The sequence below is a fragment of the Folsomia candida genome, unplaced genomic scaffold (assembly GCF_002217175.1).
Source record: "Folsomia candida strain VU population unplaced genomic scaffold, ASM221717v1 Fcan01_Sc033, whole genome shotgun sequence".
Taxonomy (NCBI): Eukaryota; Metazoa; Arthropoda; class Collembola; order Entomobryomorpha; family Isotomidae; genus Folsomia; species Folsomia candida.
Genome location: NW_019091225.1, coordinates 431710 through 458450, shown reverse-complemented (window position 1 = coordinate 458450; position 26741 = coordinate 431710). Strand labels below are relative to the sequence as shown.

The 26741-nt window shown below is 41.0% G+C and overlaps 1 protein-coding gene across 3 annotated transcripts; it reads left to right on the top strand.

Moving 5' to 3' along the window:
* LOC110860669 lies at nucleotides 1–25140 on the top strand. Of its 3 annotated transcripts, XM_035860518.1 has the most exons (13): nucleotides 1–3001; nucleotides 3088–3236; nucleotides 10619–10826; nucleotides 15777–15927; nucleotides 17413–17723; nucleotides 18131–18233; nucleotides 18307–18581; nucleotides 20417–20693; nucleotides 22450–22601; nucleotides 22684–22875; nucleotides 23028–23127; nucleotides 24317–24531; nucleotides 24659–25140. In XM_035860518.1, the coding sequence occupies exons 3-13, from the start codon at nucleotides 10688–10690 to the stop codon at nucleotides 24754–24756; spliced, it is 2013 nt and encodes a 670-aa protein (XP_035716411.1). In that variant the 5' UTR covers nucleotides 1–3001; nucleotides 3088–3236; nucleotides 10619–10687; the 3' UTR covers nucleotides 24757–25140. The 3 variants fall into 3 exon arrangements, with proteins under 3 accessions (XP_035716411.1, XP_035716412.1, XP_021965453.2); XM_035860519.1 differs by having other exon boundaries at nucleotides 1–3236; nucleotides 15780–15927; XM_022109761.2 differs by having other exon boundaries at nucleotides 1–3236.
* The last annotated feature ends 1601 nt before the right edge of the window (nucleotides 25141–26741 follow it).

The following is a 26741-nucleotide window of genomic DNA, read 5'->3' as shown; positions in this document are numbered from 1 at the left end:
ACAAATATATTTATACGGATAAACAAATATTTTCTGAAATTTTCTCAGAATGAAGCCAAGATAAGAAGAGTCAAAGTTTGTTTGTACCCAATTCACTATAAAATATATGCATTCCAGACAAAGTCTTACCAATGAATTGTGAGATCGGTCTGCATAAATAAGCATGCAATGTAACTCCTACAAGAAAATGTCCCCCTATTAAATTCATATATACACCTTCCCATTATACAACGTAAAACTCCAATGTAAAGAGTTCCACGTGCAAATTGTGCCTAGTACTCAAAAAATTTAAAACAACTCAGAAAAACAGAGTCTTTTAAATCTTTGTTTCAAATCTCTCGAGACTTTCCTCCTCGTCCTCGAAAGTCGTAAAGTTATGAGTGAAAGTGAAGTAAAAAGTTTAAAAGGAAAGGAGAGAAGAGGTTGGATGTCAGTGTCACTTGACGAGAGTCACGCTTTAAATATTATTCCTGCATTTTTGAAATTCTCCATTCTCTCGCTCGCACAATTTATGACTAGTTTCAAGGTAAATAATAATAATAAGCGAAACAGGGGGAAAGTGGGGATGCGTGTCCCATTCTTCCTAAACGACTCGCTCCTTTTCCTCCTCTCTGAATTTATTTTCCTTGAGACAACGAATTTGTAATCGGGCCGACGACCTGTTTTTCCTATTTGTATAACATTGCCCAGCATATTTTTATTGTCAGCGTTGCCCTTGTCGTAAATTTTGATCCAGGCGTGACAAAATTTTTTGGCGTTCTTCTTCATACACTTTGGGCAATGAATTGGACGTGTTTTGGTAGGTAGGGCGAGTTTTGGGTGAAAGTAACCACTTGCAAGAAATGCGATTATTTTGACCTGCAAGAAATGCAAGGCACAAGAAACTACGCCCCGCCGCTATATTTCATACGGCGTGTGGCTAGATTGCACTTTCTCCCAGTTTCTTGCACCTCGCATTTCTTGCGTTTCTTCCTTTCCCGTGCAAGAAATGTAGCAAACCTGCAAGAAACGAAACCCTGCTGGTAGGAAAGTTGAAGTGCGAGTGGTTCGTTGGTGGGTAAGGTTTATATTTACACATTTACTACCAAAGGAAATTGATCGTACGGTACTTTCTATGTAACGCACTGGATTTGTTTATGCTGTCAAAATTCACTTTCAACTTTCTCCAGAAAGGAAAATTGTCTCTCCTCTCCTTGAAGTGAGACAGGTGAGGCCACGCAATAACGGAGGGGAGCCCATGTAGAAAGCGAGGGAAAGTGTTGCTGGTAAGAAATCATGAAATAAAATATCCACGCCATAAACTGTCTGTCACTGTGTATCATATCGAAGAGAGAGAGGGAAAGAAATGCCAAAATACTCCTTAGTCAATAGTCGAGTCAATATTACTTCGCTTCATACATAACACTGAATGAAAAGAAAAGACGAAGGAGAAAAGAAAGGGGTGCGTTTTGTTGTGAGAAAGAGAAAGTGAAAGCAAAGGTAACGTAACGTTAGGAACTTAACAGCATGGCGTTTCGTAGGTTGAAAGGAAATAGCTTTCTTTTCTTGGTACATATGGACATGCTTATTGCGTGGTGGTGCTGAAGAGAAGTAACTGGCCATGTCTAAAACTTGAGTGCTACATAGTCAACCAAGCCAAGCAGTGTGTGCACCATAGTTCAAAGGGAAATGATTGTTTTATTCTTTGTTTTCGAGAAAATGCTACATGCTGATAAGTACACTGTTAAAAATCTGGTAGGGTCAGATATGTACTGCGTACTGGGATTGATTTGGTGATAATGATTACCGGATTGGTAGTAGTTTGTTTCTGAGTGGTAAATTTTTCATTGCGACAACTTTATTAAACGGTAATGATATTATTACCAGTGCCAGTAGATCGGTAGAGTCGTACTCTGGTCAGTAATGATTTAACACCAGTTTTCTAAGAGTGTACAAATACATATCCGCCATACACCACGATTGGCAAGGATTACACGGCTCCGAATTTCTCAAAGGATTTGACATCCCGTGCACTAAATGTATGATCTGCTCTGTAACGGATCACGTAAAACGAGACAAAACAATTTTTCAATGCTACATATTTACAAAAAAAGTTGCGTAATCACATTAGGATTATGTACATATTTTACACCACCACCGCCGCGTTCAGGTTATTCGTGCTAAGCGTGTATATGTAAGTAAAGTAATGACTGCCTTCAGCGAAAATGTATGTGTGTGCGTGTAATACTATTTCCCATGCCGTAAAACCATCACATTACATCCTCCACGAAAGGAACCCTTCATTCAACGAAGCAACCCCAACCAACAACAAATGGTGAAACGTTCCCAAAACCTGGGTGAAGTAGAAACCGGGTGAGTTTTTCCATTCCTTGGATCACTCGAGGGTTTCAGTCTGCTCTCAGAGCTGAGAGTGAAATGATCCTGTGGGGCTCATTTCTTCGTCTCGTCGGCTACAGGTCTGCCTGGTGACACCGCACTCTTATTTCTCCCCGACAGTGAAAAAGTCTGCTGAATCCCATCAATTTGTAAAATGTCGGGAAGTGGTTTACATAAAATTTCTTCACTTTCTTCACTCCCACCTAAAGAAACCAATGAAACGAGTCTTGCATGAAGTGCTAGAGAGGAAGGTTTAGAAAGTGATTGGGATTTTGAGACTGCATGCAATCCTTCTTAATCTTGTTTCCAATTAAGTCTTGGACATAAATCAGATCAAGCACCACGGGATCAAGAAGAAGAAGAAGCAACATCTTACCTACTCGATCGGGTCTCATTTTTAACCTCAATTCCTTCATCGATACATGGGTCTCAATTCCACCTGAAATTGACAGGATTTTCATTCAAGAGAGGAGGAGGAGGGAAAGTTTTTAAGTGACAGGTAGACGCTAAGAAGTCGTGGTTTGGTTGCACAGACTTGACTGACTCAATCTCGGTTTGGAATTTGGTTCCGTTTTATTCCATCACCACAGAGAAGAAGAAGAAGAAGAAGAGATCTCTGTCCGGAGTGAGTGACAGTTTTGTTTTACTGGGCAAAATAGAGACTTAATAGAAGAAGGGAGAAAGTTTGGTGATTCGCCATTTTTTTACAAGGCTATAACGAGACTTGAGCTGCTTTTTCCGGGGCAGATTGTACGGTCAGAAAACACACTTATCATTGCTTATCGTGTAATAAGTGGACGATAAAAGAAAAACTTTGTGGAGAAGCGGAACGCTAACTAACACGGATTCGTGAAATTATTGTAAGTTTAGATGTCTGTATTTGAAATGCATTATGATAAATTGACAGGAAATTTCAATTATTGGATTAAAAACTGCATATGGCTAATCATACGGGGAACGAATTTCTCAAATTACGCAATTGCACTCAGATGTCAGATTTCATGTCACACATTTCCCCATGGTGCACATTTCTAAAAATAATATTTTTATTAGCCCTCACATCCATATTACTCATATATTTCTGTACCCTTAAAATGTGCATCCTAACCGGTTTATCCATCCATCCATTAAAGATAAAAATAAAAAAGTGGTAAGTAAAGCCCGCAGGGTTTTAGCGGATAAAAATCTCCCGTCATTTCATTCAGTCCCAGACAACTTACCACATTAGCCAACCAAACCAATCCAAGCACTCAGCAAGAGTTAAATTTCAAGGGATATCAGCAGAACAGAAGTCCACTCTCTCTCTCTTCAATCCGTCAAATGGATGGATCTCCCAAAATGTTGGATTCTATATCAATTTATTCCATTCTATTGTAATAATAATCCCCGTTTGTGGATCGGAGAAGTGAATCAATCCACCCGGGAGCATGGACTTTCTGTTAGCAGGTCTCTACCCTCGTGGGGAGAGAGCTTCCTATTCCACTTGGTTTTACAAGAAGGAAAAAAAACTTGGATGATGAAAACTGTATGCTTAAAGTCAGTCGTACACTCTGAAAAATTGGGTGATAAATGTGACTACTTTGGTGATCGGGGTTGTTACCATTTCGGTGGTAGTATTGTGTTTCCGCTTGGTGATTATTCTGTCACCGAGTGCTCCCACGTGGTGATTTCGCTGTAGCCGAGCGGGGACATGTTACCACCATCCGGTAATACTCATCGGTCAGTAATAATCCGGTAGTAAAATTTCTTAGAGTGTCCTCGTAGCCGTGCTGCACCCCTTGCACAACTTTCCACAGGATTACTGATATCTAAAAAAAAAAAGTTGTTCTTGCGGTTTCTGTTTTGAGAGATCAAGTTTTTTTGCCTTTCTCCCCGAGTTTGGTGAAAGTCTACGTATTCCCGTGTGTTTTAGATTATACCCGTAGCGAGACTCCGACGACGACTTAAACCCTGATGTGTATAGTTTGGAGGAGGGGGGACTTTCACTAATGGGACCGGTGGCAACCACACAAACCAATAATACGGAGAGTGGGATTAATACCACGCCAAGTGAATTGAGCTGGAGGGAGGAATAACTAAGAAGTCATTTTGGGAACAATTGTGTAATGCACTCTCTCTCTCGCATTATGTGATGGGGTGTGTTGGGATGTTTTATGACCGTCTCAAATTCAGCTGCATCCATATCCATCCACTTTGAGAAGAAGGTGCAACCACTTCCTAGAAGGAGTCGTTATGCAATTTCGAAAGTAAAGTTTCCTGAATTTCCAAGTTTATTATGTTTTCGAGTTGGGGAGAGAAATTCCTCTCAAAGTCGGACCAAGATTATGGATGTGATTGCCTCTCTGGTAGACCGGCTGCTGTTCTGGTTTGGCCTTTGTCTTGAGCTTGAGACCAGTGTAAGCTTTCCTCCAGAGTAGATTATTCTATAGCTGGTGGGATCGTGTGGAGGGCTAAATGCGGTGCAGTAAAGAAATTGAAAGTTGAGCCTACGAACGAGCTGAGGTTTCCGTTTGAGAAATGGCAATAAAGTGTGAATTATTGAGGAAGCAACACGAGCTGTGTGCCACCACTGGCAATGTGACTCGTTCTGGGATAAGTTCAATTTTGGAGTGTATGTCGTGGTGATCTTGATCTAAACTTGAACTTGAGCCTGCCAGCCAGCCAGTGCCATTGCAGTTCTTTCTTTCATGTTGTGCATTCTGCTTTTTGGAGAAAAGTTGTGGAAGGAAAATGAGTCCAGATCTGAACGATGGCCACAAAGACATTAATCACTTTTTGAATGAGGCAGCTTTCTCTCTTCTTTGGTCATGGTCTTGACTTCGGACGAAGAAGAAAGGAGAGTAGGAAGAAAATCAGCCTCCAGCTCGGCTTATATGTTCGGTAACAACGGACCGATTAAAAAGAACTCAATGCTTGACAGGGCACTGTACGCGCTGCTACTTATTCGACCGACATGAAAACATCCTCAACCCATGCTTTCTCCTTTGCAGAATAAAATCTTGATTTATTTTTGATACAGTTTTTTAAAATTCTGGAAAAAATTACTTCCCTAGACTAGCAAAATAATAAAATGAAAAACACAGATAAATTCTTGATTCGTTTTTGATACAGTTTTTTTAAATTCTGAAAAAAACGACTTTCCCAGGCTAACAATATAATAAAATGAGTAACCCAGTGCATCGAGATATACATACAAAATCTGCATTTTATTAAAAAGAAACTTCACTTTTTTAAAGTCCCACCTGCCACCGAATTGAAAAACCTTGTTCTCTTTCATTATGTTATAAAATTTCGCTCGATTTTCGATTTACGTAAGCAGAGCAAATACCAACCAAACTCTATTTTTAGTTACGTAACATATTGAATTCATACATACTCAAACTTTCAAAGTATGTATTATAAATTTTTTGACATGTGAATGCACTTCTGCCATGCACTTTGAAACAAGTCAGTTCGTTAGTAGGATGCATACTTTACTACCTTTTGCATTCATTTCAATTTAACAAGTAACTTTGTTCCCTCTCTCGTTTGACCATAACAACCGACCCGTTTTTCTGGGCTGACACGATATGACAGCTTTCGAAATCCTCCTTCCCATGTCAATCACCATTTAGCCAGGGAGCACTGAGAACGCGGATAATGTTACGTCATAACGTTTTTGAAATGTAACAGTTGCTCGTGGAAATCCACTCGTCGCACATGTATCGCCAGCACCACCGTCGAGTTGACACAACAAAAGTGAGAGGTTTGAGAAAAAAGGAATGGAAAAGTAAAAATAGAAGAAAATGAGCTTTTTACATCCAACTCACGTCTGTCAGTCAACCTGCATCGGTATCGAACCAGAAAATAAATGTTCCTTCCCCTCTTATACTTTTTTTCCTCGAGTAATGTTTTACTTTACAAGGAAAAACGCATACGAACATAGTTCTCAATATTTTATAGAAGGACTGTAATCACCACTTTTACTACAAAGTCACTATTGAGTCAGGACGTAACTTCAATAGTCGTTTCTGTACGGACGTCATCATGCAATACGTTCTGCGATCATTTACGGTTATGTAACTCACAGTGCGAGGTCTCTAAGAGTGTGCTCTCCGATTTTGACTAAACTAGTGTCCATCGATCACTAATTTAATTAGTATGAAATTTAAATATTTTTTCCCACCTTAAATTTTGCTGTACTATTTTACCAAACTATATTTACAATTTTTTAAAATTTAGTGTAAAGCCGGTTTCGATTTTACGAAAATTTTAAAAACTGGAAACATTGAAAACCGATTTATCAAAATGTACCGATTTCCAAAAGACACGGTTTCCCAATGGTCATATTTGGTGGAGATGTTTGCATACAAAGAGGAAAAACGTGTAGTAAATTTAGAAAGTATACATACAATGTTTAAACTTATTGCGCATTTACTCCTCTTTGTATGCAAATATCTATGCTAAACCTGAGAATCAGCGGATATTGTGTTTTACAAATTTCATAAAATTTCATAATTAAATTTGTGATGGATATACACTAATTTGCTCAAAATCGGACAGCACACGCTGGGCGACCTCCCTTGTCAGTCGATAAATGCATGTTACATAATCAGTTTCGCTTTCACTAACTTCACTTTCACTCCCATTGTCACGGTTTGGTCGACTCGTCAAGGTTAACGAGCTCTAAAGGAAAGTTTGCCTTTCCTTGCATTATATTAACCGTGGATAAATATGTATTTGTCAATTTAACTTATTATTGAATTGCATTTGTTTATCTTGTTTTGGACCCCAAGTTATCGTTGGTTGCATTCATTTCCCTTCACTGCATTTCTGCATAATTTATCTCTTAATATTTAGTTTTCAAGGAGAATTATTACGTCAGTAACTTGAAACTCGTCCTCTCCCGCTTGGCCTGTCATTTCCACTGCAGCGAATTTGATTATTTGGTTACTTGATGTCAAAAAGTTGTCTGAAAAGTGAAAGGTGGAGGTTTGAGCGGACCCACTTCTTAATTGATTGACTCTCATAATTTCATGAAACTTCAAAACTTTGGAAACTTTGGAACGGAAAAGTTTCTCACATTTCGACTGATCTCATGTTTGATAGCAAAGTTCACTTAAAGCCAGACCACGACTACGTACCAAACTGGCTGACGTAACATAATAGGCAGTCGTCATAAACGAAATGCAGAATAGAGGAGAAAATTGACGGTTCATTTATTTATCTAATATTTGCCTGTCAAACTCGTTGTCGGACAGTAGTCGTCACGTGGCGCGAGTAACACCCATCATTTTATTCCAACCCTCCCCCACCTGACAATAAGCTATCTAAAAGGATCAGATAATAGCAACCACTCACTCCACACCCATTCCTCAACTACCAAACGTATGACATTTCCCACAAATTTCTACAGGGTGTTTCTCCCATCGATTTATTTATGGAGAAAGAGAAAGTGTTGTGTGTACATATTTATTCGTTAGTCCCAAATTGGGGGCTTCCAAAAACGGGTTTTATGATTTTGTACAATCTGTTAAAAACCGGTTTTCGATTTTTTGTAATACAAATTGTTTTGGAGCTACTATTAACCATTTCATGTTTTTCACGTAAAAATTACTTGTTCTGAAATATGTTTATCCAAAGTAATGCCTAAATTTTACCGGACTATATTTACAATTTTTTTCATTTGGTGTAAAACTGGTTACAAACGAAAATTTCAAAAACCTGAAAAATCAAAAACCAGTTTTTCAAAATGTACCAGTTTTTGGATGCCCTAGTCACAATTGTACAGATAAGTAATACATACTGGCCCGTTCTTCCAGACGCCGAGCTACAAAGCCGTCCACTAGTTCGTACAAATGTATGTACCTACTCGCCCCGGTTTATTGAAACGGTCTGACAAGACCAGTCGAAGAAAATGTCCCGCAGCGCTATTGTTCCGTTACGTCTGAATAATGATGATGTGCATTTCATTTCACCTTATCTCGGATAATATTGTTTACTTCATTTGGTTTCCCTTTCCTCCCACAACTTTCCACCGCCGCCGCTGCCAATAACGCCAAGGCAAGACCCCCTCTGGCCAAGTGGTCCGTGGTACATAAATTACGGAATCCGATCCATATACACGGATACTTATTTACTACGATTTCCTTCCAGGACGCGTTATCTCCATCCATCCATCCACCTTCTCAAAGGAAACCAATTACGGACAACAAACGCCATTATTAAATACTAGCTGCAATTCAATACACAATAGCCAAGTAGGACTTGGGCTGAGAAATATCTCCATTAAAGACTTTTCCCTTTGGTCCGTTTCCTCTTGCTTTTCCCTCGTAGCAAACTTAATAAGCACACGGGCCTCGTAATGACCAAATGCTTTCCTTTATGCAACAACAATAACGACCCAGCACCAACTCTCCATTTCTTAATTGCGATATTATTATGATGATCTCGTGTATGTATAGGTGCACTTAATGATAATGGTTTATCGGTTGAGTAAGTTGATACAAGAGAAGAGTTGTTCATTGTTGGCAAGAGAGCTTGGGTGGTTGGTTGGTCATAATACACAATTTGTATGAATAGTGTTTCGTTAATGGTCCACTCAGTTAGTTGGTCGTAATGGGTTTGGAAAGTGAAATACCTACACACCATTCAGGATGCAGGGTATCCATAAAAAATTCAGGGTTTCGTTTCTTGCGAGTTCGCTACATTTCTTGCAGTTGAAAGTAAGAAAAGGAAGAAATGGGAGGTGCAAGAAACTGGGAGAAAGTGCAAGAAATATGCGTCATGTAGCCACGCGCCGTATGAAGTATAGCGTCGGGAAGTAGTTTCTTGCGCCTTGCATTTCGTGCAGGTCAAAATAGATAGCTTCAAAAAACCACTTTCTCCCCGTTATTTCTTGCACGTGGTTACTTTCATCCGAAACACTGAAAAAAATAGCCCCCTTTACGACTGGACATGGTCGTCGTCATCGTCCTTGTCGCCTATTCTGTTAAGAGAGGTACGACACATCCTTGTTGTTCCGGTTTCTCTCATCTCATCTCATCTCATCTCATCTCCTCTCCTCTCTTCTCACCCCGAATTTGTGTGGACGTCACGAAACACCTCAACTTAACTGATCAAGTTAATCCACTCAAGTGTCGTTTCGAAAGGAAATGAGATTTCCATTCTGCTCCTCCCTCTTGTCTCCCCGCTTGTGTTTATCCTCTCAGAGATTTTTCACGGTTGAGGAGAAATTGAATCGTGTTATGTATTGAATAACAGGAGAACGAGACGAGACGAGAGATGGGTGCCTGGCTCGCACCGAGAGAAAGGACAGGATGGGAATTTAGTTTACATATTTGCATTTTAAACACGCCACTTTCCATTCTCCGGAGAAAGTGGGTGGGTTCGTGGAGGAGAAAGTGAAGAGCACACCTTGGCGGCGTATAATTCCGTCACCCAATTCAATCTCCCTCTCTTCAAGTGTATTGGATTCTATGCTTTCACCCACCCGCTCGGTTGTGAGTTGATATTGGACTTTTGACGACGAGAGTGTCCTCAATCTCATTTGGTGTCACTTTGTCAATTCAATCGGCCCTTTCTTCTCCTCCACACGCTGTATTCCGCTTTGTACTCGAGAAGAGAGTTGAAGAGGTGATTGTTTAAAATGTAGATTGTCTCAAGCTTCGTTAGAAAGTTTGGCGGCGTGGTGGTGGCAAAAAAAGTGGGAATATTTTTCGCCCAGGTTCCTTCACTCGGTTAGGATTAGTTACCTTGCTGCCATTCGATCGAGTCTGCATAGATTTTGGGGATGGATTGAATTTCGGAACATGTTGACTTTCCGGATGAGAACATAATATTTTGAGACATATTTTTTGTAACGAGCTGTACACGAAATATGGGAAAAGTTGAATAAGGATACAGTGGAGTTATTTTTACGTGACACGTCATTTGCGTATTTTTGGCCATTTTAGAGTTTATTTGACATATCGTTGAAAATGGGGGCATAGTGAGATTTATGCAAATGAGGTGACATGCACATCTTGCTTGCTCATCTATACTTCACTTCGTAACCCATGATGACACTCATTTTCTTGCTTATTACGCACGTGAAACGCATGATGCCACGCCACGCCACGCCACATAATAACAATGTAACGTAATGTTGCACATTATGCAAAACCAAGCGTCCTGTCAACAGGGTCGTCTTCTCGAAGAGTGAAAATGTTCGTCTCACTCACATATCTAATATTTTATCTCCTTTTTTCTCTCTCCTTTCCAGATTTGAAATTTCGTATTCAGCCGAGACGTACCCAGAAGATTTGATCATTTTGAACTCTGCTAACCAAAGATGGAGACGAGCCATCAAATTTGCATAATCTTGATGCTAATCATCATCGTGTCGGCGGGTGAAAGTGGGCTTTCTCCAGATTTGCGGATTTCTCCTCAAGCTTCCTCCCTCATTGCGGAACCACCACCACCACATCGGGGTAAGAACAAGACAAGCTCTTTGTTGTTTTGGTGGTGAGAAATGTTGTGCAAATTTTTTTTTGCAATCTCAATCCAATGATTTATGTGGGCTAAGTCAAAACTGGATTGGCGGACTGGATCACTTTCTTGAAGTAGTGTTTACACAGGAGCGGCAGAAACGTAGGATTTAATCCTTTCTTCTCTCCTTCTCTGCCAAAGCGAGGCGACCACAGCATTTAATCATAGTAATGGATTGCTTTAATAATTTATCCGTCCTCCTCCTCCACCGCCTCCGTCGGTCCGTGGGTCTGGTTGTTGGGGCGAGGAGACAGAGATCGGAGGAGAGGTCAAGGAGGGGGCACGATTTGTACTTGTCCGTCTCCTTATCCCTTTGAAGCCATTATCTCAATTTGTTTGCACAACACAACCACCAATCCACCCACGCAACAACCTGACCGAAATCTGGGTCAGGTTCTGTGAATGAATTGCTAAATATTCAAGTAGAATATTTGCGTTTGTATTTATTTATTCCTGCGTATTTATTCATGTCGGGCAAAGCCAAATTCATGGGTATAAATAAATAAGTCAATTTTGTAGAATTTTTGCAATTTGAAACGCCGATTTGCGAAAGTTTATTCAGTTCAATAATAATTATTGGAAATTTAGGTGACTTTCACATGTTAGTTTTTTTTAGGTACAGAATTTTATGAGGCTCGAATTTTTTTCGGAATTATTTGACCACATAAATTAGTCTACTTTCTCTCTTCATATATCACTATAAGTTCCCCGGTTTTTGTGTATTTATTCATGCCAGAAATTAACTAATGGGTATAAATAAGTCAATCTCGCAGAATTTTTGCAATATTTGCTAATATTTGCTACATTAAAGCGCCGATTTGCGAAGTTCTGTTCACTTTTAATATCTAATGTATTATTATGGTCATGAACTCGTGATACGCGTAGTACAGGATTTGAAGAATTCAATCTTTTTTAGGAATAATTTAACCCAGTAAATTTGTCCACTTCATATATCACCATAAGTTCCCCGCTTTCTGTGTATTTATTCACAGAAAGACATAAACTAATGGATATAAATAAGTCAATTTCGTAGAATTTTTGCAATAATTGCTACATTAAAGCGCCGATTTGCGAAATTTTGTTCATTTTTAGCCCGAGTCAGGGCTTATGGAACCGTCATGTCCGTCCGTCTGTCTGTCTGTCCGTCTGTCTGTCCGGCACGATAGAGCCAAAACGGCTGAACCGATTGACTTGAAATTTTTACCACATGCATATTGGACAAAATTAGGAAACGAGTTCGAAGATGGGCGAAATCGGTCCAGTGATTGACCGGTGGGGGTCATCGGAGTGGGTGGGGTCTTATGCACCAAAATTTCAAAATTGTCGTAGAAAGCTGAAATTTGGCACAGAGGTTGCTAATGGCTCCTACTAGATAAAAATGACTTCAAGTTGGAAAAATTTTCATCTTGAGCGACCCTATGGGGTGACCCATACCGATTTTTAAAAACCATCATATCGAACTGAAATTTGGTGGAGAGGTTGCTTATGGGGTTTAATGAAAGAATATGATATGATATTGGTAAAATTGTTATCAGGAGCGACCCTATGGGGTGACCCATACCGATTTTTAGAAATTGCTTTAAAAAGATGGAATCCGGCACAATGATACTTAATGGCTTCTAATTAAAGAATATGAAGTTAAAAGTGAGCAAAGTGCAACCAGAGTGACCCTATCGGGTGACCCATACTGATTTTTCAAAATCGTTATATTGAGCTGAAATTTGATATGGAGGCTGAAAAAGTGAAAACCACTGTTGGATAGTACATGCATACAGCTTAGAACTTCATGATGTTAAAGAAGCCCACTGGTCATGGTGGTCAAGGCACATGATTTGTAACTAATTCAAAAATTTGGTACCAAATAGTAGAAACTATCTAACAAACTTTTAACCATCCACAACACGGAAGTTGGTGATATTATGTCGGTCGGATGTCCCTGACTCGGGCTATATGGAGTCTGCACTGTAGGTTTTAATATCTAATGTACCATAAAAGGTCAGAAATTCGTGATACGCACAGTACAGGATTTGACGAATTCAATCTTTTTTAGGAATAATTTGACCCAGTAAATTTGTCCACTCTTCCTTCATCTATCACCATAAGTTCCCCGCACATTCCCTTTCTCTCCACTATTATGTACATTATTATGTATCATTTGTCCTCGAAACAAGCCCATCTGTTCTTCTGTCCTCCACTCCCTTCATCGTCCCACAATGCACACACAGATCCAGTCCAGACCAGACTACAATACGAGCTCATTTGCACTTTGTGGCATTTGTCTCACTTACAAAACCCGACATGCCAACAGAGATCATTAATAATGTCACTTGTTCACTATGTCATCTCATTTTCTGCGTCTTTCTCAATGAGCGTGACGCACCACAGACGGAGGCGAATAATGAGGAAATAAACGCGATGGACATTAAACTCGAAATGTAATGTCCCCCACAAAACCGAACAATTCGCTCTAATCGGTCAGAAAAGCAAGTCATTCTCGAAGCCACATTATTCACACGAGCAATCCATCCGAAATTGTAACACAGTCATAAACACGCGGTAAAGAAGAATGAGGAGCGTGTTACACATCTTCCACCAACGGTTTAGGTATGTAACTTATGCCGTTGTTTGTGGGGTGCCACTTTAATTTACCGAGCTCCCCGAGAAAACTACCAGAGTTGTTGAGTGGCTTTGGGATTTGAATTTGGAAAGTGAGTCGTCGTCCTTCGTGGTGAGAAGAACGAGCTCATAAACAAACGGGGAGCAATTTGCATTTGATGTCGGCAATAAGTCCACACGGTTTGTTGGAAAGGTGCGAGTTTACATTTTACTGCTTTCGTCTTGCTCATTATAATTACGAAAGCTACATAATAACAGTAAGACCGAGTTAGCCGAATGGGTGGGAGCATAAGTTGGTAATGAAACTCTGTAGCAAGCAGTTGTCCTCGTGAGTGAGAAATGGCGGAAGGGAAAGTTACTGCTGGCTGATGTATTATGCTCGTTTTAATACTTTCCTCTTCCTGCCCCACAAGTCAAGTCGACCGAGTTGAGATACGACGCGTTTACTACTTTACGACCTGCTGGCTGGCTGGTGAAATTTGTAGTTAGGCAGCCAAGAATTGTATGTACATATTTTGGTAAAAGAGTCCATGTTTGAGGTGTTACTTTCGGAAAGATAAGGGCCACTACGGAATGGAACATCATAAAGTTGTCCAGTTTATTGCAGATTTAACAGGAAAACTTCCACATATGTGTGTACACACCTTCATTAGACTGGATTTACTTGTGGAATGAAGCAGGTTAGTAGGTAGTGGCTGGATAAAGTTATGTCTGCCGTGGTCTACTTTCTCCTCTCGCAGAAATTTACGAGGGGAGAGAGCATGTGTCTGGTTTTTAAGAAGGTGGACACTTGCAATTTTATGCGTCCAACATAATTTAAAGTTGTGTCGGGGACAGGGCGCATAAACTTTTTGTTGTCCGTGGTTTCTCTTAAGGGGGTGATGCAGGGATGAGCATTTTTTCTAAAAAATTAAAAGTTCGGGAATTGCATGCAATTTTCCCATGAATTTGGTTGTCAACCACATATTAGAAATGAAATAAGTAAATCTTATCTTGGTCTTCATCTCTGAAGATGAGGAATAAAGTTCCGCGATTGATAAGATCCGTCAAATGGATGACCAGTGGGGGCCATATGGGTCGGGTGAAGCCCGTGGTGCAGAATATTATCCTTTGTAAAATTTGGTTGACAACCACATTCATGGGAAAATTGCATGCAATTCCCGAACTTTTAATTTTTTAATTTTTTAGAAAAAATGCTCATCCCTGCATCACCCCCTTAAGAGAAACCACGGACAACAAAAAGTTTATGCGCCCTGGTCGGGGAGCATCACTTAGTATGCTGAGAGAGAGTCTTATTTATCTGCCAGAGAGTAACAAAACCTGGAATGGAATGTCCAACCGCGTTCAAATGTGGAAAGGTAATTTGATGTCACGACCTGTCACCAAAACTGTCAACGGCAGAACAATCTCAATCTCGAAAAGAGACAAAGCCTTTGGGGACGCTGCTCCTCCTCCTCGAGTGAAATTGAAGATGGATGATGATAACTTATAACTTGTACTTTCGGCCATTTAGCAGACACTTGAGTGGTCGTGGATGGATCTGTCTCGAGTGGCCGAGGAGCCGACAGAGTTGGCTTTATTGTAAAATTGGTAAAAGCAGCGCATACACACAAGTAGCAGATTGTGGAGGAAAGGAGATTTATATTTGACTACTGCTGTGAATGTGGCGAATGACATAAATAGACACCGACCGACCAGTCGTCTCGGTGTCGGCAGGGTTTCGTTTCTTGTGGGTTTGCTACATTTCTTGGAGTGCAAAGGAAGAAAGGGAAGAAATGCGAGGTGCAAGAAACTGGGAGAAAGTGCACGAAATATGCGCCAATTAGCCACGAGCCGTATGAAGTATAACAGCGGGGTGTAGTTTCTTGCTGGTCAAAATACCTGCAAAAAACTACTTTTCTCCCGTTATTTCTTGCAAATGGTTGTTTGCCCCCCCGAAACACTGGTCGGAAACCTGCTCTTTTTGGTGGACTGGACTGGAGAAAGTTGTCCCTTTTCGTCCTTTCCTATATTTTCGAGGGGCAGAAGAGAGACGGGAACAAATGTTACGTCGCAAGAAGGTTTTCTGTGCGTTGTGCTGTTGTCTACACGAATAAAATGTCCATCCATCAGAAACAGTTGCCTTTTGGCCGTGACACGTCTGTCAACATGGTCCGTTACATGCAGCTCGATATTTGTACTATGTAGACCTGAACTTGAATTTATCGTAGTCGCGTTGCAAAACAAGTCTCGTTTTCGTTTTCACTGAATGCGTAAATAATTGTGTTTGTTTTTAGCAGGGCTGGAAGGATGTCATTTTCCGGTGAGATGGGAAGGCAACTGGTTCCAATCCGGTGTGCATCAAACAATCACAATCAATCGGAACACGATCAACACGAAGGGACGATGCTTAGAGATGGATGGAGAAAAGTATCTCGTCTATAATGAGTAAGCTAATTTTAGATTTTGGAAAAAAATCAGAAGTGAAAATGCACGATTTTGAGCTCCGTTCTTCCCAAGGTTTGGATTTCCGGGTGTGTTACACCCACAAAAAGAAGAAAATCTGCATGGAGAACACAACAGTCTTACATATCTAAATACGTGATTTGTGAAGAAATCAAATATTTATTGCTGTCAGAATAAATAGTTTTCACGATTCTTTACATAAATAAAATATTTTCACAGCGATAAAAAGTTAATTTCTTCAGAAATCATGTATTTTCGTAAGACTATAGCATCCCACATGAAAATTCTAGTCTTTTTGTGGGTGTAGCAGCCCTGGAAATCAAAATCCTTGGTTAAACGGAGCTCAAAATCATGTATTTTGACAAAGGAAATATTTTGCCTACCCCTGAAAATTTGACAACATTTAAACATTTTAGTGCCATTTTAGTGCCATTTGCAATATTTTCGGTTAAGTTTTTAATACTTTAATCACGAATCAGATAACGTATCCAAATACAATACCATATAACGAAAGCCACAAAAAGCTAAACCCTCCTCCCCCTCTCTCCTCCTGATTAACTAAGTTATTTCAATCACGCAAATGCAAATGAACCCCTGCACAAAAGGGCGCATTAAATTAAACTCAACATTATCAAAACTTTCTTATCCCTGCTTAAAAATTAGTGAAAGCGGAAGACGAGAGGAGGGGGACCCATAAAGAGAAATTGTTAATCAAGGAACAATTCACCATTTAAATTATCCACCAACCCACCAATCGGATTAAAATGGGCGAACCGTGTACTTTAAGTGGTCCCCGCAGGATTACAAAGAGAAAGTTAATTGCACACTCTGCTTTTTTCGCCCAATAAAGTAAAGTTGAAAACCTTTTTTTAGTTCCCGTCCATATTTTTTACCTGGCTTAATGACCCCGAACCCCTTCTCTTTCTCCCTTCATGTTTTGCTTTATTGGATTAAACTGTCCCGATAATGAGGAGGGGAAAAGACGACGACGATGACTAACAAACCCACCGACCGACCAACGGTGGCTGAGTAATTTTCACTTCCTTCTCGTTGTTGTTTTGTTGTCAGTGGCCGCGGAAGCGTGGGGACAGAGGGACAATGTCCTCACGGTTATTCAATGTCCGCATCATCTGCCCATGTTATGTAAACCCCGCCCTCCCCTATCCTACAATGTTAATGTCCCCACGGCTTCCGCGGCCACTGGATGTATGAAGGAGAGAAGCATTATTGCTGTGCGGTTACTGCACTTTTGTACTTTCTCCCGTACATAATTGTCATTTATCACGAGGCACAGTTTATCACATTTACTGCAATATTATCACCGGGATTAATTGCTTACAGGATAATTAACTCATTATTTGCGACTGGGTGTGGTTTGGGCCACCATTACTGTCGCGTCTCATTAATAAATGTTTTATTATTGTGATTATTACGTGTCTGATGATTAATTAAACTGCTCCCTTTCAGGAAGGAGAACTGCTATCGGTGCGGAATTTTTCACGAGCGGCACTACAATTTGATCACGTACAAGGAAACGTTCTGCATTACGGAGAGGACCTCGATCGAGAATCTCTGCAGAACGGATAAGTTTTCTGAAAATTTGTACTCAATGTTCCGCTTGGACGCGGTGCCGATCGACTGTCCATTCCGAGCACCGATGACTTTTACGTACAATGAGTGTCGAAACCCGGTCTCAAGTATTGAGGCGTGTTTAAAACCGTCCCAATTGTTGTTTAACTATCAAGCGTGTGCTGATATTCCGGGCAGTGAATCGACGGGTAATTAGAAAAATACGAGTTAAAAGTGGGCTTCAAATGTCTCACAGCGTATGCTCTCAGATTTTGACGAAATAAGCGCTAATCGATAACAAATTTAATTGATATGAAATGTGCGAAAGATACGATCTCCTAATGCGCAAGTTTGGCAGAGATATTTGCATCCGAAGAGGAAAAAACGCACAGTAAACTGGAAAGTGTAAAATCTATCAACTTTATGACGCGCTTTCTCCTCTTCGGATGCAAATATCTCTGCTAAATGTGAGCATTGGCAGATCTTGTCAGTTGCAAATTGTATATTAATTAAACTAGAGATCGATTGACACTAATTTGCTCAAAATAGGAGAGCATACTCTGTGAAACCTCCATTTTTTAAGTGAAAGTTGAATTTTTCTCTGGATAAATTGCAGTGGAAGAGTTGAGCTGTCTCGGCTCCTGGAAGGAGGGATCTTACCGCTATCTCGTCGGGTTAATTTCCTACCAGCATCACGCCTCTTATGAAGAAAGGTTCAGGTGAGTGTGTACACGCATAAAAGCAGTCTCGTATAATTTAGGAAACCAATGCATAAAATACTGGGTTTCTCAGGTGCTTTGTCTACGAGAAAGTGAAGAAGGGGTCGATAGGGCTGGGCCTTTTGGGGCATCAAGGATATTCCAACAGCATTGTTCGAAGTTCACCATTAACATTTAATTCGACTTCCTCGTCCTCCTCGTCCGCGTCCCTGACATCCGATGCGAACAGCAATAATAACAATAACGCCAACTCCAACACGGTCTTGTACCGCATCTCGGTCGGTGCGGATGCGACGTGTGATGGCCTTTCCCCGTACGAGGGATCCAGAACCATGACTTTCAGACGAGGTAAGGACGCACCTAAATAAATACGCAGTCAACAAAAGTAATTCCGGTTTCCTTGCTTAAACAAGTCTGAGACGGGAGAGTGGAATGATGAATGAGCTTTTTGGACAAGTAAATGACATGCTCCTCCAGGTCGACTGGTTATGGTTTGCGTTGCGTAATGCCCTGTAAACTGGGAAGGGTTGCAAGTGCAAGGAGTTTATTATTATGAGGAGAGGAAGCAGAAGTAAATCTCAGTTTTTAGCCCGAGCCAGGGCTTATGGAACCGTCATGTCTGTTTGTCTATTGATTACGCTCGTAAAACTTGCCCAGTCGACTTAAAATTTTGCATACACATAGAATATGCAAAATTACGAGGCGAATTCCAAGATTAGCAAAATGTGTGAAAAAAGTTTAGCAGTCATATAAACCCACCTCAATTATTAGTAAGAACCTGACTCGGGCTAAATAAGGCTGCAATATGGTTTTTTAAGTAGCAAGCCCATTATTCTGAACGAACCATGCATCATTTTCTATGCGGTTTCGAACCCTACTCTCTTCACTTTTGCTGACTGCTTTCCCTTCACTCCGTCCATCCATCTAATCCAATGCCATCTCATCAAATGGTAATTCTTCTGCTGCAACTCTGCTGCATTTCCTTTGATTGCAGTCTGCGTGCATGCAAGCAATGGAAACATACGTACCTTTGCTTTGTATGCTTTGTGCTTTCACTCTTGAAATCTCCTGCCTCCCTCTTTTCTTCCTGCCGCTTTTAAGAAATTCATTATTCATTACGCTGAAAACAAGGGGAATTCAAATTACTTGTGAATGCAGCAATTCAATGATACATACTTTCCAGTTAGTGGAAGATGGATAGAGAGAGAGAAAGAAAGTGGTAACAGAAGAGAAAGCAATCTGTATGTGAAATTTGGTCCGAAATTGACCATCTCTTCAAAAATTTCTTACTTTCCAGTTAGTCCGAGAAAGAAAGTGGTAACAGAGAAAGCAAAATTTGCCTCGAAAGTGACCATCTCTTAAATATTTCTGCTCTCTCAAATTCGCTACGAGATCACGAGAAAGATGTTCATGTTTAATCATCATCAGTTTAGAAGAGAAAGTAGGAATCAATTCTGGGCCAATTTTCTCCAAAGAGCAGTCGGTACATAGATATTTGCGTGTTGAAAAGAGTTTACTTTACCCCACGACCGGACTCCTCCTTCCGGAATGGATGGAGATGTTGGACAGAAGCCTGGGTGGGTGGGAGTGGTTGCAAAGATAACGCAGCATTCCTCCCCAAGGAACCATTTCCACGAGAGAGAGAAAGACAAACAAAAAGTGCTCCTTGTTTTACTTACACGACTGAACTGACGGACGGAGAAAGTCCGTAAGTAGTTCATCTCATCTCTGGCGATAGGTGAAAGTAAAGTGTTTTCTTCTTCTGTGCGGGGAGATCGTGAGATGAGAAACACCTTCTGGATTACTTTTTAGTTGTTCTGACCATCTGTGATCAAAACATTCATGATCTGAGCCCTTCTTCCACCCACTTTCTCTCGATCAAACAGTGGCCGCGGAAGCTGTGGGGGCATTAAAATTGTAGGGTAGGGGATGGAAGGGTTCATATAACATGGGGAGATGATGGGGACATCGAATAACCGTGGGGACATTGCCCCTCTGTCCCCACGCTTCCGCGGGCACTGCTATCAGGTCACTATTGAGTTAAGAAATTGCCAATTTTTTTTATCTATCGTCCGTCTCTCCCTGCCCGACACCTCCTCGATCTTGCATTACATTACGTAATCCATCCAACCGATGGACCAGACCACATAACAAATATCCAATTTATTTTTTTTTGTCTCTAGCTGTCCAGCCCCCGAAGCAGTGCTACTTTCCATCCTGGCTGCAAATCCATGCTCGTTGGCACACCCTGGATCAAAGGACACTCTTCATGTTTAATTCCACCGTGATGCGAATGGCAAATGGGTCAAAGGAGCACGTCGCAAATATCGGGACAACCACGGACCTTAACAACTTTGCGAATCCAAACGTTTTGACAAGCATTGCCCTCTGCTCGCAAATTGTGGAAAATCCGTCGCCCGATGAATACACGGTGGTCTTACAGGTCACCTCGTCCCAGTGGTAAGTGGATATTATTAATTTCATAGAAAAATAAAATCGTGTCAAGCTAACATAAAAAAGTAACGTCAAAGCAATTGAAAATTCCTTTAAAATGACACCACATATGTATAACAATTGAGGTCCAATTTGGCGTTTGACCTCACACCAAGGTCAACTTGACCTTGACAGCAGGGATCCTATTTTCTAACTCGGCCGAAGGTCACAAATTAGGAGCACAATCGTGTAAATGACATTTGCTTCTGTCGAATCGTTCTGGTCTGGAGATATCTTGCTTACAGACGGACGGACGGACAAAACGATACCATAAAGCAGATGACGCTACTTAAAAAAAGCATATCAAACTAATATCGTGTTCATTTGTATGCTGCATTTTATTAAACAGCGCAATTACTAAACGTCTCCACTATTGTTTTTCTTTCTCCTTCGTGACAACAATTTTAGTCCGTATTTACATTGTTGTTCATGTCGTAAGTGGACTGTCAGTCCGCGTAAGTAAAACCACCAAGGAAGCCGACTTCTCAAAATGATTAATGGTTTAACACACTCGAATAAATAGTGGAGGGTTGCCTTTGGCTGAGACAATGCTACTGCACGTTTTCTCATCTTGTCATTTCTTCACGGCTGGTAAATTGTTTTCGTAAAACCAACCAGTGAAATAAAATAAATGCCTACTTTTGGCAGAAAATAGAAATTGTACAGCACTCTACTCTCGAAGCTTAAAACAAAAAAGGGTACAATTTTTTTCCGTCTCAAACCATGCAAAGAATTCTTAACTTACGGCAAGAATGTTCCCTCTCTCGCCCAACTCGACACTGATTTAGATTTACTTTGACTCCGGAATTTAGTCCCATTTTCAGCTTAACTGAGAATGAACCGAGTGTAAAACTTTTTTCGCTTAAATGAAAGCAACATTAGAGAGAGGACTTTGCAATTCAAACATACATATTTTTTAGGACTTTTTTGAGACGAAACTCTTAACTTGAGCTGTGTAAACTTTGTTAAAAAGTAAGACTTTTATTAGGTGGTCTTCCCCTCTCGGAACGTATGTAGTCAGCATTTAAAAACTTGAAAAGTCAACATTTGTCGATCTGTCAACTGACAAAAGAGGAGCATGCAGGAAAAAAGAACGGGGTTTAATCAGTAGGTCGGATCTCGGCAGTTCTTATCACATTTGCTCATCATGTCATCCCAAACTTGTACTTTTACTAGGGTTTACGTGATTTTGAAAAATAAAATTTCCAGTGTGCAGCCCGAGTCAGGGTCAGAGTCCTATTTTAAATTTTTGTCCAACGAGTATTGCTAAATTATAATGAAAATTCTGTAACAATTTCTGCAAAATTTTGAAATTTTGGTGTATAAACCCCACCCACTGACATACATGCCCCACACCTGTCAACCACTGAACCGATTTGGCCCATACTCAAACCTATTTTCCCTTAGAGTATTTAATAATAATAATATTAGTATTATCAAATACTCTAAGTATTTTCCTAACTTTGTCCAATATGAATATGGTAAAAATTTTAAATCAATCGGTTTAGCTGTTTTTGCTCTTCGTGCCTGACAGACAGACATGACGGTTCCATAAGCCTTGACTCGGGCTAAAAAGTACGTGTGTAGTAATTTGGTTGACTAGTTAGTCTGCATATTCTTTCTGTTTTTACTGTAAAGTGAGGAGAACAAGGACTAATGAATTTGACATTTTTCTCCAGTTTGAAACGGATATGTGAATTATATAATCCATCTCGTTTTCCAGCTTTCTCAACCCGTCCTACATTTGTTCACGGATTGTTCGAAGAGATACGCACATAGTTGAGATGCAAATGGGGACATTAACTCGACAAGCTGACGATGCCTGTCATCCCATCAATTTCAACGCTAATCAGTTGCCGTATACGACGCTAACTTGTGAGTGACAAGAATCTCGAAGAAATTGCGAAACCTGTCATAGATTTAATTAATTCCTAATTTACTAAAAACTTATTTACAGCGTCCAACTCTGCAAAAAAGCGGTGTCCAAGTCTGGGTCACTTTGGCATCACGAGTCTCGCTCAGGAGGGTCGAAGTGTGCGAGACACGTGTAAAAATGGTCACCGATCCTTCTCCGTGGGCTGCAGTAGCAAAAATACGATGGAATTTCGAGTCCTCTGCAACACGGATGCCCATCCTGAAGTTGTTTCCGGTAAATTAAAGACAGATTTCTGTATAAGTAGTTTTTTCTAAAAAATAGTGAAGTGAATTTCACGCACCAAGCAGAACTGGAACGTTGCGAAATTTATTGATGACGTGGTAAAAAAACTTGAACTAGAAAAATGTAAATCTTTCTCGTTTCAGAGTACGCATGTCACGGTTGGTGGGAAGAGAATGGCATAAATTACCTGATAACCACGCTGACATCGCGATCCATCTCGTCTCCGGGACCACGAAAGTACTGGTAGGTTATTTTATTGCAGTGGCGGCGGAAGCGTGGGGACAGAGGGACAATGTCCCTACGCTTATTCATGTCCCCACGCTTATTCATGTCCCCACGCTTATTCATGTCCCCACGCTTATTCATGTCCCACGCTTATTCATGTCCCCACGCTTATTCATGTCCCCACGCTTATTCATGTCCCACGCTTATTCATGTCCCCACGCTTATTCATGTCCCCACGCTTATTCATGTCCCCACGCTTATTCATGTCCCACGCGTATTCATGTCCCCACGCTTATTCATGTCCCCACGCGTATTCATGTCCCCACGCTTATTCATGTCCCCACGCTTATTCATGTCCCCACGCTTATTCATGTCCCCACGCTTATTCATGTCCCACGCTTATCATGTCCGCTATTCATGTCCCACGCGTATTCATGTCCCCACGCTTATTCATGTCCCCACGCTTATTCATGTCCCCACGCTTATTCATGTCCCCACGCTTATTCATGTCCCCACGCTTTTCATGTCCCCACGCTTATTCATGTCCCCACGCGTATTCATGTCCCCACGCTTATTCATGTCCCCACGCTTATTCATGTCCCCACGCGTATTCATGTCCCCACGCTTATTCATGTCCCCACGCGTATTCATGTCCCACGCTTATTCATGTCCCCACGCTTATTCATGTCCCCACGCTTATTCATGTCCCCACGCGTATTCATGTCCCCACGCTTATTCATGTCCCCACGCGTATTCATGTCCCCACGCTTATTCATGTCCCCACGCTTATTCATGTCCCCACGCGTATTCATGTCCCCACGCTTATTCATGTCCCCACGCGTATTCATGTCCCCACGCTTATTCATGTCCCCACGCTTATTCATGTCCCCACGCTTATTCATGTCCCCACGCTTATTCATGTCCCCACGCGTATTCATGTCCCCACGCTTATTCATGTCCCCACGCTTATTCATGTCCCCACGCTTATTCATGTCCCCACGCTTGTTCATGTCCCCACGCTTGTTCAATGTCCCCATCGTCTGCCCATGTTATATAAACCCCTCCCTCCCCTATCCACAATGTTAATGTCCCCCCAGATGTCCCCACAGCTTCCGCCGACAATGTTTGATTGTCCTTACTTTAGTCTCAAAGCATACATACATACACATAACTAAATGCAGTAATATCGTTCTTACCACCTTTGCAGCTTCATCTACCGCGACATGCCAATCCCCCTCGAGTCGAAGACATATCAAGAAAAGTTAAAGTTGCGAAAGAAATCCTTCATCGGTGGTGACGACGAGCTTTTCCAGGATCACGATTTCCAACGGATAATGCAATTCTCAGCAATACTTGATTCCTGTTCACGCGACGTGTCTCCAGGGATCGAGGGTTTTCTCGCCTTCAACGTGACAAGCAAAGGTTCGCCTTTTCCGAAAAAAATCCAAATATGTTTGATAATTTTTAGCCAATGTTTCCCCCAATGGGGCAACTTGCTTGCTTAAAGAATGGGGGGAATTGCAGCAATAATTTTTTATCTGCTATTTAGGACGTTGCAACGACATATCAGGGTCATCAATACCAACCCTCTTGACAGACTTATGGCTGCTTGCCACCATTGTGCAGATGGTGATTGCGATGCAGTAGTGGCTCCTGAGATGATATCGTCCCATCATTGTAATGAAATGGGGAAGCTCCTTGTCCTCCTCGTCGTTGGCGTCTCGTCGTCAAATATTCTGAAAAAGTACGTACCACGCTGCGCTTACAGGGGAACAAAAAGATTTCTTTGGTTGATCTTCTTCTTGAGAAGGGATGCGTTTTAGAATAATGGATACGACACGGAGAGAGAGAGAGAAAGTTGCAGAAGAGAAGTAAATAATGTCATCGCCATGTGTTGCACTGTCTGCGATGACTTTCACTGCTGGACGAGCACAAGAAAAAAATCCAGTTTTTTTGCAATGTATGTAGTATAATCACTACCACCAGTGGCCGCGGAAGTTACGCTGTGGGACATTAACATTGTAGGATAGGGGAGGGAGGGGTTTGTATAAGATGGGGAGATGATGGGGACATAGAATAACCGTGGCGACATTGTCCCTCTGTCCACACACTTCCGCGGCCACTGATCACCGCCCACCCCACCCACCCTCGAGATAGATAAATAATACAAATTCTTAGTGCGTGCACTTCTTGGTATGAATTACTTAGCTCGTAATAAAAACAATCGATTCATGGAATGGAGGACTGAATGTGTAACAGGGTAATACAGGTTGTATACTATACTAACTTATGTATGTAATACTGAATGTATTAATTTATTAGTGATGAAAATGAGGAGTAAGTTGGCACACGGTTTTGCACAATTATTATAATATACTAGATATTCTTCACCTGTGATACATTTTAAAATGTGTACGTTTATATTTAAGTGAATGTACAAAATTACGGAATAAATGGTATAATTGTGTCGTATAGGTCATAAATTATCTTGTGAATTATTATGATTTCTTATCCAAATAAAGATTGTGTTTTGCAAAATAAACTGATAAGCTACTTATTCCTCGCATGGAGAGAAAGCAAATTTGCGAAGAGACTGAGGAGCTGACCACTAATCATGCCAAACCAAACCAACAACCGTGTGCACGTGGTATGACCAACTTCTTCCTTCTAGATGAGGTGATTTATCCCCAATCCTGTCCCATTTTCAAGTCGTCCGGGACGGATTTTGGAAACGGACCAAACCCGCAGTCGGAGCCTATGAGCTGGACGATATGTCAATTTGGAGAGATTTGGAGCAGAAACTGTCTCTCTCTCTTGAGGTGAATGTAGAGACACGAATTGAAATTCGGAGTGGATCACCGCACTAGACTGGAGAGATCATTCAATTCCACAATGACTACACACATGCCCCACAAACCGTCACTTTCTCCGACTCCTTCAATCATACTCGTTCGTTTCTGAGCCAGTGAAAAATATTGGGCGGCGAACAAAGTGTAAAACATTGATCCAGCCAACAATATAAATTGACAATAAGTTGTATGGCAGGCCGAGAAAGAGAAGAAGAATGAATAACACGATGAGAAAAGCATTACTCATCCGTGAGATAGGCGAGCGAAGGTAAGTTTTTTGCTCTTTTCGCTCCACCGGTGAAATATATTGCAGAAAATCGGAGCCTTGACAAGCAGCAGCTGAGCGGAGAAAGGCGAAAATATCAAAAATGAGGAAATAAATCGATGAGTTCTTTCGTAAATGGCAACTTTTCCACTTGAACGACCCCTTTGCCCGTAAGGCCAGTAGTACGTACACACATAACAACGTCATAATACTACACAGCCGGCGAATATATGAATCTGCTTGGGAGAACATTTTCACATTTTTGGCACGATTTGCTGCATTCTCGGATTGACTTTCTCTCACCATATCGCCATCCAATATCCGCAGAGGGTGGATATGTAGCTATTTTCGGCGGTTTCATTTGGTGACGACGGACGGTTAAATTTTGTGGGTTTGTTCCCTAACTCGCTTATAGCATAAAAATTTCAAAATATTTTTGAATATTTAATATTTCTAGGTTTTCGACATAAAATTTATTAATATTTCCGCTATTAATTGAAAAATCCGTAAATATTTTA